At 37.0% G+C, this 15716-nt stretch overlaps 1 protein-coding gene across 2 annotated transcripts in view; it reads left to right on the plus strand.

Moving 5' to 3' along the window:
• The window catches only part of LASP1 (LIM and SH3 protein 1), a 36994-nt gene extending 23117 nt beyond the window's left edge, over window positions 1-13877 (plus strand). The window contains exons 4-8 of one of the 2 annotated variants that reach the window (XM_083378650.1): window positions 4671-4778; window positions 5881-6046; window positions 7599-7702; window positions 10216-10354; window positions 11881-13877. In XM_083378650.1, the coding sequence (XP_083234776.1) occupies window positions 4671-4778; window positions 5881-6046; window positions 7599-7702; window positions 10216-10354; window positions 11881-11885 (522 nt within the window). In that variant the 3' untranslated portion in view covers window positions 11886-13877. Of the gene's footprint in view, window positions 1-4670; window positions 4779-5880; window positions 6047-7598; window positions 7703-10215 lie in introns of both variants that reach the window. The other variant, XM_083378649.1, reaches the window with a different exon arrangement.
• The last annotated feature ends 1839 nt before the right edge of the window (window positions 13878-15716 follow it).

Consider the following 15716-nt stretch of genomic DNA (forward strand, 5'->3'; position numbering starts at 1 on the left):
CTCATTTTGGGAAATCCCAACGTCGTCGTCCAGCTGTCTTTGCCACCCTCTACTTCAAGGCTTCTGATGTCCTATACTCTGCGGTATTGGGTGAGTCCAGATATGGTTATATATTCTACATTTTATTCCTTTTTTTAGCAAACCTTTGAATTAGAAAAGATTGGAGGCAATGGCCTATGTAACTAAGTAAAACGTGTCCAGTATGTGTTGTTTTGTTTCCTTTAGGGTTAGGCTAAATTGCAGGAAATCATTATTGTGTCCACTTTACTTTTTAAATTTGAATGATTTTTTTTTCATATTATTAAGAATCGTGTTTGCTTTTTTAATGAAATTTAAGATGGTCTAAATGCTGGATTGAATTTGCATGCTGGTGTCAAGATGCTTGTTCCTGAATATTCCCATTTATTTTAAAACAAGTGAAAATTTGGGAATCCTGATTTAAAAAAAAAGGGAGGTTTGATAGATTTCCACTGCTTCGTAACTGAAGCTGCTATGAAGAGAAGGAATTGGGGGGGGGGGGTTAGATAATTCACTGTATAACTGTTTGTTAGCTGGTGAATTGAATTACCTCACTGAGAGATTGATAGCTGCTGTCCCCGCCCTTTTGACTTCCCCCAGTTAGTCCCATTTTTCTTTTCAGCATTACACTCCCACCATCCTCGTTTTAACAGTTTATAATAGCCCACATTAAGCAGGACATGGGAAAGAGCTACCCAGCTTGCCTGACTCACTTATGTCTAGCCTTCTACAGCAAAAGAGTTGAGTCGATTCCAGCTGAGTGCCCATAAAAGGACAAAGAAAACTGAAAGCCACCCTTGTCTATTTCCTCTGCTTGCTTGCAACAGACTTGTTGCTTCATCCTCGGCACCAGAGGAATGTCTCCCTTTTTCTACATAGTTTGCCTAACTTCAATAGGGATTACATTTGTTTGTTATTTTTTTCCTTCTATGATTAATATAGTAACTCACTTCCAATATGCTTTCATAATCTTGTCTGTAACAATCAAAATTGGGGAGATTTAAATTCCCATGCGACAAAGGAAACAAGGATTCTGTAAGGGTTTGGTAGTTGGAACAAAATTATGAAGGAGCAGAATGTCTTATGAAATACCTTCAGAAGACATTTCATTGATAATAACTCATTAGTTAATGAGAGTAAAAATTCTCGCACATTAACAACATCATATACCTGTTGTCAGTCACATCATAATTTTTGTTTCCTACAAATATTTTATGATTATAATGAAAGATGCATAAGAAATAGTAAGAAATCTGCAGATAAGTGTAAAGAACCCAAAGGGTATATCTTTCCTGTTACTGACTGTTGTAATGACTTACAAGACAACCATACAAGTTGCTTGTCTTGTATTGTAAACTAGATATACCTCAGGGCTATATTACTTAAACCCTTTCCCTTGCTAAACTTGAATGCCTTGATATACTTTGACTTAGAGAAGTGTCTGTTTTCTTTCCCTGGTTTGATGAAATCACTTAGCACTAAATTCTCTTCTGGCAGGCAGGTATTAAGTGTTGAATATAAGGGGTCACAAATCTGAAATTTTTGGAATATTTTTTCTGAGTGCTGGGCATCCCTTTCTACAAGTAAATTGGGAATAGAAGCCCCTAAACATGGGTTGAAATTCTGATAACTTTACAGATAGGAGATGAATGAATTTTGGTTAGAGGTGAATATATCTGGAGGAAAATAACTTATTTTAGGTATGTGTGGTTCAGGCTGGTGGCAACAAAAGATTTACTGATAGAAAGACAACATGGATTGTGCAACAGCATGTGAGTTTTCAAGTTTCCTAAAATTCCTCAGGAGGTAGAACTGAAAACAAATAGTATAAGAGAAATTTAATAAAATAATAGTGTGAACTTACATATTGTGCAAATGATGAATGCTTGTAACATTTGATTTGCATATTTCTGAAAATACTTCTCTTCCCTCTGTAAAATGACAAGTTTCAGATATTTTTAAATCAATCCAAAGATTTCATTTTTTTTGCTCTACCTGTCCTATTTAATAAACTTACAATAACATGTTTAGAAACATAAAATAATTTTCTGACATCTTTCACTAAGAAGTGTTCCTACTGGAGCTGCTTTTGCATTGCCTCCAAACTCTGGATACCCTAATATGTCTAAAAGCTTTTGAGTTGGGTTTCTTAAACTTTTTTTTCTTCTATTCAGTCATGACCAATGGAGACTGCCTGAATAGGTCCTGTAGTTTTCTTGGCAAGGTTTTTCAGAAGTGGTTTGCCATTGCCTTCCTGTAACTGAGGAAAAATGACTGTCAAAGGCCAACCAGCTTGCTTCATGCCTAAGGCAGGAATAGAATTCATAGTCTTCCATTTTCTAGTTTTATGCCTTAACCACTATACTAAACTGGTTCAAACTGGTATTAATTGTCTGTATTGACTGCACTCTTGTCAGTTTCACAGTTTAGATTTAGAAAACCGCTTGCAGCTATGCTGACTGAGAACAAGGCTCTCTCTCTCTCTCTCTCTCTCTCTCTCTCTCTCTCTCTCCCTCTCTCTCCCTCTCTCTCTCTCTCTTCCCCCCCCCCCTTTGTTGACTCCACGGAGAGCAATAGCAAATCTTTTTACATTCATCAGAAAGTTGCTCTGAACATTGAGAATTTTTTAGGTAAATAACTTTTAAGCTGGTATTCAGGTGTGCATATTATGATTTTATTGATATTTTGGACAGAGGTCTTCAGGAAAATCTACAACTCACCAGAATTGAACCACTGTTTACTTTAGAATATATATTATGCTAATATGGGGAAATTTTACAGGCATATATGGCATTCTAGCTTAGTTATTGATTAAGAAAGTCTTAAACTCAGGTTCTAGGGATATAATGATTCTTTTCGTGTGTGTGTTTGTGTGTGTGTGTGTGTGTGTGTGTGTGTGTGTGTGTTTCTTCAAGCTGGATTGAGATAGATAGAGGTAAGGGAGATTTTAAACATATGAATGTATCTAAGTATTGCAAAGTTATACTGTATCTTGTCAAGAAACTTGGTTTTAACATCTCTGATCTTTGCAAATATAATTCAGTATGTCTCTCTGTCAAATTTCATTGTTAAATCTATTTTCAAAATGCATGCATGTAAGATTCTCTTCTACATGAATTGGTTGAAAGAAAGTAACAATTTAACAAAATGGGTGCATTCAAGGCCAAGGGAAACTGATTGAAACCCTTTGATATGAATGTATTTCCATAGCAAGCCAGTCTTACTAAGCCATATTAATTTACAAGAAAGAGTATATGTTGTTTTTGTAAACAGGTTTGTATCTATTTGCCATATTAACAATGTTTAGCAATTTTAGCAATTGGTAGCATTTGACTGACCTTTCCTAGTCTCAAATATTAGCCAGTGTTTGGAATGGCTCATTGGGAAGCTTTCTGTAGGCTAGAGAGAAGTTTAAAATGCAGCCTGGAAGAAGGTAAAGGCGAACTACAGGTTGTCATTGACATGTCCACAATTAGGATAAGAATTTATGTCATAATATGGTCATAAAGTATGGCATCACTTGACTGCATTGTTAACCAAGGACTTACTCCAATCCAAGCCATTTCAGCCTTGGTTCATCCCAGCTCTGAGCCTGGGTTCTCCCAAGGTAAGGGACTGCCTTCCTTCAATTCCTCCCAACTGCTGAAGGTCAGGTAGGGTGGCAGAGACTGAATTGTGCAGGGGGCCAAAAAGGCATAGATGGAAAGATAATATGTGGGTGAGGGGAGTTAATTATAAATAGGGAGTGGGCTATCAAGCACCCAAATTTTGATAATGTGACTGCAGGAGCATTAAAACCTCAAGAGTCACCATTTGGTGGGATGGGCGATAAACAAATTTAATAATAAATAAACCTCTGTAACACTGGGGCCCAGATATAAGTCCCTTTCTTCAGTGCCCCAGTAAGTTGGAACAGTTGCTGAATGAATGGTTCTAAGTCGAGAACTACCCGTATTTTTATTTTCATCAGGAACTTTGCTTAGTTCATGGCTTTATTAATTTTAAATATTTAGCAATATAATTCTATTTTTTTTTTAAAGTAAATCTTTTTAAGGTCAATAAGCAAGACAGTTTTAATCAAGCATGTCCAACTCAGCTCTGGACAATTAGTAATGTGGCCCATGAGATTGTAAATTTTAGCATTATTATATGATTTATATACATTAACTATATTTTATAATTTCTGTACGGCCCAGAACAATTTCTCTTCACTCAATGTGGCCTATACAAGCCAAAAGGTTGGACAATCATTCTTTAAATTTAAAATTGCAGTCTTTTTCACAATTTAACTTGGACTCTAAGAGCCACCTGTCCAAAAAGCTGCACAACAGTGCCATAGATATGACTCCGTCTTAAAATTAAGGATATATTTTTCTGAACTGGTTGACTTCTGAATCCATACCATTGCTTGCTGGGATTGAATCTAAGCCTGTCTTCCCCATCTACTTCCTACCAGCCTGAATAATAATAATAATAATAATAATAATAATAATAATAATAATAATAATAATAATAAAAAATAGACATTCAGGTGGGGTTATAGATTATTATTCATAGATAGTTGTGCTGACATATTAATTAATAATAAATTAATAAATTAATATTAATAAATTAATAATTAATAATGTCTGTTTCTTCATTCTCATACACAGGTCCGCTATAAGGAGGAATTTGAAAAGAATAAAGGGAAGGGCTTTAGTGTGGTGGCAGACACACCTGAATTACAGCGAATCAAGAAAACTCAAGATCAAATCAGCAATGTAAACTGGCCAGCAGATTGCACCTTCTGTCTCCGTGCTTCAGATATTTAAAAGCTTTTCCTTTGACAGCTTCATCTTTCTTTTCTTAAATATCTTGATTGCAGATTCTTGAATTTTGTTATTAAGGCAGTACTTCACATGACATCCCCAAATCTTGAGGTTGGGGAATGACAGAACTCCTCATTCACAAGACTGGATTCAGGCATTGAAATCAAAGGCAGATGGTCTCTGGTAGACCTGATCCTTGTAGATTTAACTAGCAAAAGTGACTGTGCCTTTATTAAGCTGGATCCTGTCATCATTTTAATTTTTCTCAAGTTTCCATTGTAAAAATAAATAACGGCTAACATATTTATCTGTTACTCCTCAGAAAAATAAGAATGAAGGGGAGGGAGGGAGATAGATAGATAGACAGACAGACAGACAGACAGTCAGTCAGTCAGTTAGTCAGTCTGGCTAGGAAAGGCAGCTTATGGGTGAAAGAAAGGCGGAGTTGATTACACTCCACAATACTGTATGAGAATGAACCAGCTCTCCGTTTCCATCTTCTGGTTCATACCTTCTATTACAGTAATTTATCATGTGCAGAGGAAGGTTAAAGAGAATTGTTTTGAGAAGCAGTGTTTATGGGAAATGGGTTGACTACTTATAACTCTTGATTCTGGGGTTTATGTCCTGGAGCTGCCCAAAATTATGCACTGGAATTTGGTAAATAACAGCTAAACACCATAATATATTTTCCTGATGAATAGTGAGTAGAGAATAGATAACAAAAGCAATTTGGTATGTTAAGCTTTTGATAAATGTAGAATTAATAAAAAAGGAAAAATGGATAAATGTTTTAGTAATATCCCTATTCTGCAGTAACCCAATTCCTGACTCTCCATCCTTCAACTATTTGTATATTCTATGACTTTCAGTGGAAATTCACAAACCATCTGCAATTACTGAATTTTCATTAAGCCAGTGGAAACAAAAGTGCATGACATAATAAAGGGTCAGCAAGGAGTCAGAAAGTTTTCACTAATGATGTGGGAAATACGTTATAAAGCTTTCCCATTTGTTTCAGTGCTCTTGCTGGTATTTTTTCCTTCTTTTGTAGATAAAATACCATGAGGAATTTGAGAAAAGCAAGATGGGTGCTCCTGGAGGAGAGGGAGGTGAGCTGGAACACCGTAATTCCCAAGAAGGTGCCAATTACAGGAGACCAGTTGAACAGCCACCTCTATCACATCAGCAACCTCATCATGCCCAGCCAAGTAACCCTGGTAATGAGTAGGAGGAAAGAGAGATTGTTGGCAATCCCATCAGTATATTCACATGAATATATATGTATTAATTTGCCCTGCAGTAATTTTGTTTTGCACAAATAAGAGAGGATCGCCTCTGTTTACCCTGTAGTTATAAGGTAGTGTTTTATGAAGTTTATAATTTATGGTTATTATTTATTTCTTACAATGCAATCTTAAGAAACTCATGCTGGGATACAGCCTCATTTTATTTAATTTAGCTGTGAGATAGACTGAGCTGAAAAAAGGTAGCATTCCAGAGTTACTATTGATAATTGAAGAGGTACTTAAATCTGAGTCTTGCTAATCCCAACCATGTTAGTATTACATCATACCAGATTACTGTTAGTGTTAGTATTACATCATACCAGATTACTGTTAGAAGAATCATAAGTGTGAAATGAAGCAATTCCACAAGATTGAGAAGTGGGAGATGGAGCCTGTGCTAAAAGAAAAGTAGAAAAGTGACAGGGAAAAATATAACATAATTGGAAAGACTATACTAATTGATGCTAAATATGCCATTCTACTCCACAGTTTACCCATCTTATATTAAAAGGTAATATTATTGTAGAAAAAGCCTGTAAATATTGTATGCAAAGCTGGAGTGATCATCACTAATATTAGGCAAAATAAACAGTTGTAATCACCAAAAAGTATAAAAGTGTTAGGACTAATAATTGTAGATTTAAATGATATTGGTAATACTTTCCATTAACGCAGACATGTCAAACACAAGGCCCGGGGGCCGGATCCGGCCCGCAAAGTGGTTTCATGCGGCCCGTGAAGCCATCCTGGAAACAGTGAGGGAACAGCCCCCACTGCCTTGGCCCTGGCCCAGAGACCCTCCTTCTGCCAGAGACCCTCAGATCTGTCCCACTCCTGACCGGGCCCCCATAGGCACCCTTGATGCGAACCCACTAGGCCATACACACTCTAGCCACGCCCACACAGTAGGCCACACCCACCCGGCCCCCTGAGGGCAACCGCAATGCTGATGTGGCCCTCAATGAAATTGAGTTTGACACCCCTGCATTAACTGCTCATTTAATCTATTCAGTTTTATTATAATCACTGATCAGTATTCAAATTTATGCATTGACCATGAAAAAACCAATATAAAATTCAAATAAAATTAAGGCTTAACACTATTTAACATTTAATAAGCATACAAATTGCTCCATTTGATTACAGTTTATTCTACCCCAAATCATGACACGAGGCTCAAAAACCAGCCAGATGGAATTTAGCAACATGGCATGTAATCTCATTCTACAAATAAACATCACAAATTATTTAATATTGCAGGAGTCTTTTTTAAACATAATGACAAATAGAAACAAAGATGAAAACAAAGGATTTTGTTTTTTCAAAGTAGCTTTTCAATTTGTGAATTTTGCATCTCACAGACATTTTCATCAGGAGTTTTGCATTGATGTTCTTCCAGCGCACATTCAAGTTGCACTCAATAGTTAACAATATCTTTGTCTTGTCTGTCTCTCTCCCCCACCCCCACTGCCCTCAATTCTAGTTTACCATCAGCAGCCATCACAACAACCAGCCTCTCAATCATACGGCTATAAGGAACCTGCAGCAGCAGTCTCAATACAGCGTAATGCTCCAAGTGGAGGAGGAGTAAGTATGGTCCTGCATTGACATGTATGTACAATTTCTTGTAAATATTTCAGATTTTTATTCTGAAATAAGTTGTCTTAACTCTTAACCACTATCCTAAGACATAGTCTATCTCTAAGGTTCAGAAAGGGTATATATTAAGCAAAATTACTTTACATTATTGGAAAGGAATAATTTTGCAAGTCTTAACTCTGCATGTGAAACTACAGAAGGCAGCTCAAAATACTGTGGTATTTAGCCTCCAGCTGTCTGTTGATTCTCTGATTTCAGCTGAATCTTGAAGTTATGGTTCCATCTTTCTAACCCTTAATTTGTGTAGTTAGAAAAGTCTCAGATAATCAGTAAAACTTTTAACTTAAGTTTCATTCAGTTCATGCTGATCTGCAGGACAATGGAGCACAGTTCATTTATAAATCGAACAGTAAGACCAAAGTTCCTCCAAAACGGATAGTGCATAGCTTTTCTAGGTGGTCTGATTAATTTTTGCTTGTTCTTTTTAATTTTTATATTTCAGTTTTTTAAAGCATAATATAGGTAATAACAATCCAAGTATAATATATAAAATAACATGAATTGTGTTTGCATGTAACAATGCGGGGGGCGGGGGTAGCATAAGAATTAGCATCTACCAGAAGAAGCCAGAAATTCTTAATTGGGATGGGAGCTAATAGTATCTTTTCACACTTTTCAGTGGATTGGAAAAAGGATGGCTAGCATTAGAACTGCGTAGTATTCTTTTTCCCACTGTCAGATTGCTCCCGAACATTCAGTTAAGCAGAAAATATTAGAGAATGTGGAGCAGGGAGACTTAAAAATCCTTTGCTGCAATCTGCAACAACAAATAGCACAGGCTGGAGAAAAAACTATAGAGGAGGACATAGAGCATATGAAAACTTCCTGGAATAAGTGGCTGTCCAGGCAAGAATTCTATGATTTTTAGTTGGTTTAAAGGTTGGATGCCTTCCTATATTTTATGTCTCAGAGATGTACATTTACCACTAATTCCACTTTCCTTTTGATATGCTTACATATTCAGATATAACAATGTAAAAGACAGTGCGTTGGATACTGCTGTAAGCAATAGGAAAGTATGGAAACCTTAGGAGACAAAGAGATCTTGTTAATTTGTAGCTTGTAAGATGCCTAACAAGGAAAAGTGGTAAACTGTTCCTTTCTTCTTGGATTTCATTTTCTGCAGAAAAACTCCCAGTATTTGGAGATTTAGGTTATTTGAAAACAAGGGTGGGCAGAGGAATAAACCCTTCCATCAGCCTCTGTTTGTAGACCCTTAGCCGCACTTTCTTGAAGCTCCTGAGTTGGCACAAATATTACCAAATAAAGTTCATTGTGTGTGTGTGTGTGTGTCTGTCTGTCTATCTATCTATCTATCTATCTCTACACACACACACACACACACACACACACACACACACACACACACACACAAACATACACTACCAGAAGTACAGGCAGGATTTCGAAGAGGCAGAGGAACTAGAGATCAAATTGCCAACATACGCTGGATCATGGAGAAAGCTAGGGAGTTCCAGAAAAACATCTACTTCTGCTTCATTGACTATGCTAAAGCCTTTGATTGTGTGGATCATAACAAACTGTGGCAAGTTCTTAAAGAGATGGGAGTACCAGACCATCTTATTTGTCTCTTGAGAAACCTATATGCGGGTCAAGAAGCAACAGTGAGAACTGGACACAGAACCACTGATTGGTTCAAAATTGGGAAAGGAGTCCGGCAAGGCTGTATACTGTCGCCCTGCCTATTTAACTTATATGCAGAGCACATCATGAGAAAGGCAGGGCTAGATGAATCAAAAGTTGGAATTAAGATTGTCAGAAGAAATATCAACAACCTAAGATATGCAGATGATACCACTCTAATGGCAGAAAGTGAAGAACTAAAGAGCTGCTTGTTGCGGGTGAAGAAGGAGAGTGCAAAACTTGGATTGAAACTTAACATTAAGAAAATCAAGATCATGGCATCTGGCCCTCTCAATTCCTGGCAAATAGATGGGGAAGAAATGGAGGTAGTGACAGATTTTATTTTCCTGGGCTCCAAGATCACTGCAGATGGGGACTGCAGCCAAGAAATTAAAAAGATGCTTGCTCTTGGGGAGGAAAGCCATGGCAAATCTAGACAGCACACTAAAAAGCAGAGACATCACCCTGTCAACAAAAGTGCGTATAGTCAAGGCTATGGTCTTCCCAGTTGCAATGTATGGCAGTGAAAGCTGGACCATAAGAAAGGCTGAGCGCCAAAGAATTGAGGCCTTTGAACTCTGGTGCTGGAGAAGACTCCTGCGAGTCCCTTGGACTGCAAGGCGATCTGCTCTTTAGAAGGCCAGATCCTGAAGCTAAAACTCAAATACTTTGGCCACCTAATGAGAAGGAAGGACTCACTGGAGAAGAGTATATATATATATATATTTCCACAGTTTGGGATATCCATTTCTGAGCACTAATTTATCCTTTACTTTCTTCTCTTCCCTCTGTCTCAGAAACGGTTCCGTGCAGTCTATGATTACAGTGCAGCCGATGAAGATGAGGTCTCCTTCCAGGATGGTGATACTATAATCAATGTGCAGCAAATTGACGATGGCTGGATGTATGGCACTGTTGAGCGGACCGGTGACACAGGCATGCTTCCAGCTAACTATGTGGAGGCTATATGAGCTCTGTTGTAGGGCTACCCTGAAAGCCAGCAGGGGAAGGGCTCTTTGGGGTTTTTGTTCCCTTATCACTTATTTGCTCTTTCTTGTTACCCATCATTTATTATGTTATGAATCTTTGACATGATCATCTTTTTCTCTACCAGCTTAGCCTTGATTTGGAGGCATATGAACTTGGGAGGGGTATCATGTAATTCCCTTTCCATCCTTTTCCTTGGCCTTCATGGAACATAGCACTGTGCCCTTCTCCTTCTCCCTCTCCCTGGAGCTGCATTTTTTGAGATTGATACTTAATGAAATAAATCATAGTTCAACTGCTATATAGATTAGGAAGTAGTGTAGGAAGGCCCCAAAACTGTTGATTTAGCTGGCAGGGAAGGAGAGGAATGTCACACTTTCAGTAAAACTGGGAAAATCTGAACATTTTATTCAAAAAGATTATCATGATCTCTACAGTGTTGACTTGCTCATTTATTTTATCTAATTTTCCTTTCCATTTGAAAGAAATAAAAGTATTTTTAAAAGCAGGAGCGCCTTTTGCGGACTCAAAGCAGTGAGCATAAGGGTAGTCTATGTGGAAGACATGGAAGCTGCAGCAGTTTCTGGTATAAAGATACTCTATACAGATAGAATAGTGTAGCACAGCAATCCTCAACCTTTGTAGCTTTGCTGACCGGCGGGGAAGGAGAGGGAATGGTTACGTGTGAGCAAGCGCGAGCGCAGCTCCATTTCCACAAGTGGCAGGCACCACTCATCTCGACTTGTCCAAGTGGAGTTGTGTGTGTGCGCTTGCCCACCACTTCAGCAGCCCGGTTCCGAATGAACTAAGGTTCAGTAGTGGGCCGGGGGCTGGGGACCCCTGATTTAACAGACTTCATTATAATGTTAGCATTGCCTCCTAGATGCCATGACTCAGTTAGGGTGGATCTCTAGTTTGTTCTGATACATGGCATGATTAGACAGTAACCAGAAGAATGCTCACGAAGAGTTGCCATAGTTTGAAGACATCAAGAAAGTCCAGTTTCCTTTTTTTAAAGCACCTTTGGGACAACTGTGATCATGATAACTAAGGGCCTCCACGGAAGCCTCTTTTAAAGCCCAAGTATCAGCTTACTCCTTTTTTTCCCAGGCTCCTGACTTTTAGTTGGTATTTAATGTGTGGAAATAGGCAGATTCTCCCAGGTTTCTCTGCATCAACCCTAGCAAAAAGAGTCACATTTTCTACAGAGGTGCTATCTTTGGGATCACATTTTTGTTTTTCATAAGTTTCTATCCAAAGTAAATTCTTGTATGAGCAGTTTTTAACTAGGATTCAAAATCTTATCAGCAGATTAAGAAACAGCTCCCTGTTTTTGTGCCATTTGAACCAAGCAATGTTTACAAGTCTTTCCTCTTTTCTACTGTTTCTCCCGGGTAGAGCTGGTCCTTGGGTAAAATTATCAGGTGAACAAAGTTTTTTCACTAGACATATTCCACTTTCTCCTTTGCTGTCAGGTTGACAGTCTCTTTGCTACTTGGAATAGTATCATGGACCAAAATCAAATTTCTTACAGAAGTTTGCTATTAAAAAAATATCAGGGAACTGCTACAAAACTGGAAGTTTATGTTGCTTGGATAATGTAATTGAACAACAAAGGTGAGAAAATTACTGAAAGTGTGAAGTTATTAGATCATTCATTCATTGGGCAGAAATTGCTTTCTCTTATTTTTAAAGCTCTCCCAAGACTCCCCCCTCCAGTTCAGCAATGTACAGCCCGCTGTCTGTCACATAGTAGAAAGTATCTTGAAGCTGATATTTGTAACATTTAAATATGCTACAGTTATCTGCAGTGGAAGTAATCTGCAGAAAATAGGTGTTTATTATTTTATTTGGTAGCAAGCTCTGCTGTGACCAAGATAAGTGAAATAATTACAAATGGAATTTTAATTTTGTATTTTTTAAAATGCCTTCAAAGGCAATTCACTTATTCTTTCTGGCTTTGTTCTTGTTACTTCTCCATTGTAAAGGATTAACATGATAAATTCTTACTACTTTCAATTTTTATGCCATTCCAGAGCTGTTTATATAGTTTCTTGATCTCTGCTTTTTCCCTTGCATAGATTAGGCACGTAAAGGGCTGGCATTTTCTCTGTATTATTTCCACTGTTTCTGGGAGTTTTTTCCTTAACTTTCTTTGCACTACAAAGCATATACAGTTAAGAATAAAAAGCACCCATCTCTTACAAGGGGTGCAAGCAAGGGGATTCATTAAGCAAAAATTAAGAAGAACCATTTACCTCAATGTATAGTTCCTCCAAATTTAACTAAAACGGTGTTCCAGTATATCATTCTGGTCTTGTATGTCTTCATAGTTAGCATATGAGCTCCTTGCCTCATAACATTAAAAAGCTATTATACATTATTCCAATCAGTATAGAAATAGTGATTAAATTATCAAGGCATCTTTTTCATCATGTTGCAGAACATGGGTGTCAAACTGCAGGCCGGATGCGTCATGTGGAAACCACGCCCATCCCATTGCTAGCAGTGGCAAAACCATCCCAATACGTTGCGCGACGTCATGTGATGTCGGGAGTTTGACATGTCTGTTGTAGAAGCACAAACATTTTAGAATCATATCTTAAAAATCCTAGTCTCTGTTTTTCCCTTAAATGCTTGCACTAGTGAAAAAGATGTTCAAGGAAGGAATGTCTGTTTCCTCATACCATAGCATAATTCCATGAACTCTGTTGGAGCCACTAGAAAGGCAGTGAGAATGGTAGCAGGCTTTCCTGTCAGAAGGCAGTTTGTAGAGGCCTGTAGGTGGCTAGGGACCACTTATCCTTGAAGTGAATTTTTAAAGGATGCCAAGAGGAGTAACTGATGGGGGTGAGATCACTACATTCTTGGTGCAGTTTTTCTGACTGATGAAAAATAGGCAAAATCGTGTGGACAATCCTGCAGAGGCTATCTTTTCATGAGGAAGATACAAAGTAACATAATGTGAATAAATATTTTTAGAGGACCAAATAAAGTTACAATAAAATAGCTCATTTTTTAAAAAAAATCTCTTCTAGCCTTTTCACCCCTTCCTTGAAATAAATGGTTTGTTATTGGTTTATTTTTTTCTGCCTTCTTTGACTTATGCACTTTTATCTTTGTGATTTTTTTCCAATATCTGAAAAGCACCTAAACCTGTATTTAAATAAATAAAATGGAAAAAATAAAACAGCTAAAATGCATCTCTGTAGCCATTGTTATTCACATCATGTCTTCTATACATCTTAGATTTTCAAATTAGAATTCAGTGTTTAAATTAATGACTTTAATGATTTCTTTTGAACTATATTTTAGGGTTTTCATTTGTTATCTTTGTATATTTCTTCGCTGTGGGCTTACACACCCTCTCAAAATCATTTGGCCTTTTCCAATGGGATCATAGAATCAAATGTAGTACCAGTTCTCTTCTGGTTTATGCCAATTTAAAAATAAAAATATAATTTGTACCTTCTGACTGTTTTTGTTCTTCATTTTATGACTTATTTTTTCTGTGGTAGAACTGGAATTATGCTCTCCCTCCCTCTTCCCCTGCCATTCCCCTCTCTTTTTCTTTTATAACTTTAAACTGTTGATGCAAGAGAAAAAAGTTTTTCTTAATAGCAATAGATCTCACTAGGCCATTTTTAGAGTAAGCTTGATTACATTGTGGGACTTTTTGTATCTAACACTGAGACAAATGGTTACGTGAACAAGAGTTTAATGGTTTGGCTATTAATTTTTATTTATTAATCAAATTTTTGTAACTACCTATCTCACAAAAGCTATTCTGAGCAGTGTACAACAATCCATAAATAGCCTATTTCAAACAGAACTTCCAGAACAGGATTTCACTGACAACTCAAAAAAATACAAAGAGTATTTGTTCAGTATTTTGGAGGCCACTGAGTTTATAAAGTAGCCTTATGTTAGAAGAACAATATCAAGACAGATACTAGTTTTGCTAATGCACCCCCCTCCCTACAATAATAAGTAAAATTTACTAGTCAAATTCAAGGACCTTCGATATTCTGGGTTGATTTAGGAAATTTATTGTTAATCCTTCAAGGTCTTAGTGCAAATTTAAAAAACTTTAAATTCTGAACTAAAGTCTTTGTGTCCACTTATTCTGCAATGAAGAGCTTGGTAATTCTAAAGACACTAAAGATCAGTCAAGAAGAAAATGAACGATTTGATTCCTATACAGCATTTTAGTATTTAATTTTAATATTTAATTTTAATGGATTTTTAAGGGAGGTATATACATTTAAGATTACACTAAAGGGAAGTGTGGCAAATGTTTGAGAATCATAGTATAAGGACACCATACATACATACATTACATATATACATATATATACATATATACATACATACATATATAATCCAACCTGGGCTGTTTAAAACCATTTTTATATCATGAATTCTTGATGTGTCAATTCTTGTGATGGAATGTGCACCTGGAATGGGGGAATTTTTTTCACAGAGAGGCCCAGATTATGAGACTACTGAGCTGGAGGGAGAAAAAAGTTCAGGATAGCCACACCCTAGAATCTCTGATAATATATTTAATAGATTAGAAGGTTATAGCTTTAGTTTGACAAGATTCTGCCCCTTGGGTGCAAGCAAATAAAGTATTGGACTCAATTTGGATTTCGCAGTGTAGTCTCTGGCCTTGGGCCTGACCTTTCTTAAGCTTATAATGAATTTTTTTTTCAGGAATGAAAGTAAACTCACCAGATGATTTACTAAACTTATTTTGAAGTTCTCAAATATCCTTAAAATAGTTGAATAGATAACTTCCAAAAGTGATTAGAAAGTGAGTGAGCTCAGTATTCTTTAGAAGGGTCTGTTGTGGTTGAGAGTAGGATGGTATTCCTTGTCCCCTGGCACTCAAACCTGCAGAAAAAACACTGTCCTGCAGTCTCCCCACAAGGAGCAGCTGTTCAGAGCACAAGTGGGCAATTCCAGTCCTCTATCCAATTTACTCAACAGTCCTCCGATCTTAAGTCATGGTCATTATCAGTTAGAGAGGTCCGAACTTGCCATTCCTCACCCAGAATGATCTGTCTACTGTACCTCAAAAAAAAAATCTCAAATAATTGGTTTTTTTAATCTTTAAAAATGGGGGATTGTTATTACTTTGAGTGTTATGTTCATTCTAACATTTTTGTACCTGATAAAAGCTTGGTACTCCATACATTAATTTAATATAAATATAGGTCACATTTTCCTTATGTCATTAAAAAATAATTAAAAATCAAATACTATTTACACATATATTCTAGCAATTTATACTGTCAGACATACGTTA

Source organism: Vipera ursinii (assembly GCF_947247035.1).
Source record: "Vipera ursinii genome assembly, chromosome: Z".
NCBI lineage: Eukaryota > Metazoa > Chordata > Lepidosauria > Squamata > Viperidae > Vipera > Vipera ursinii.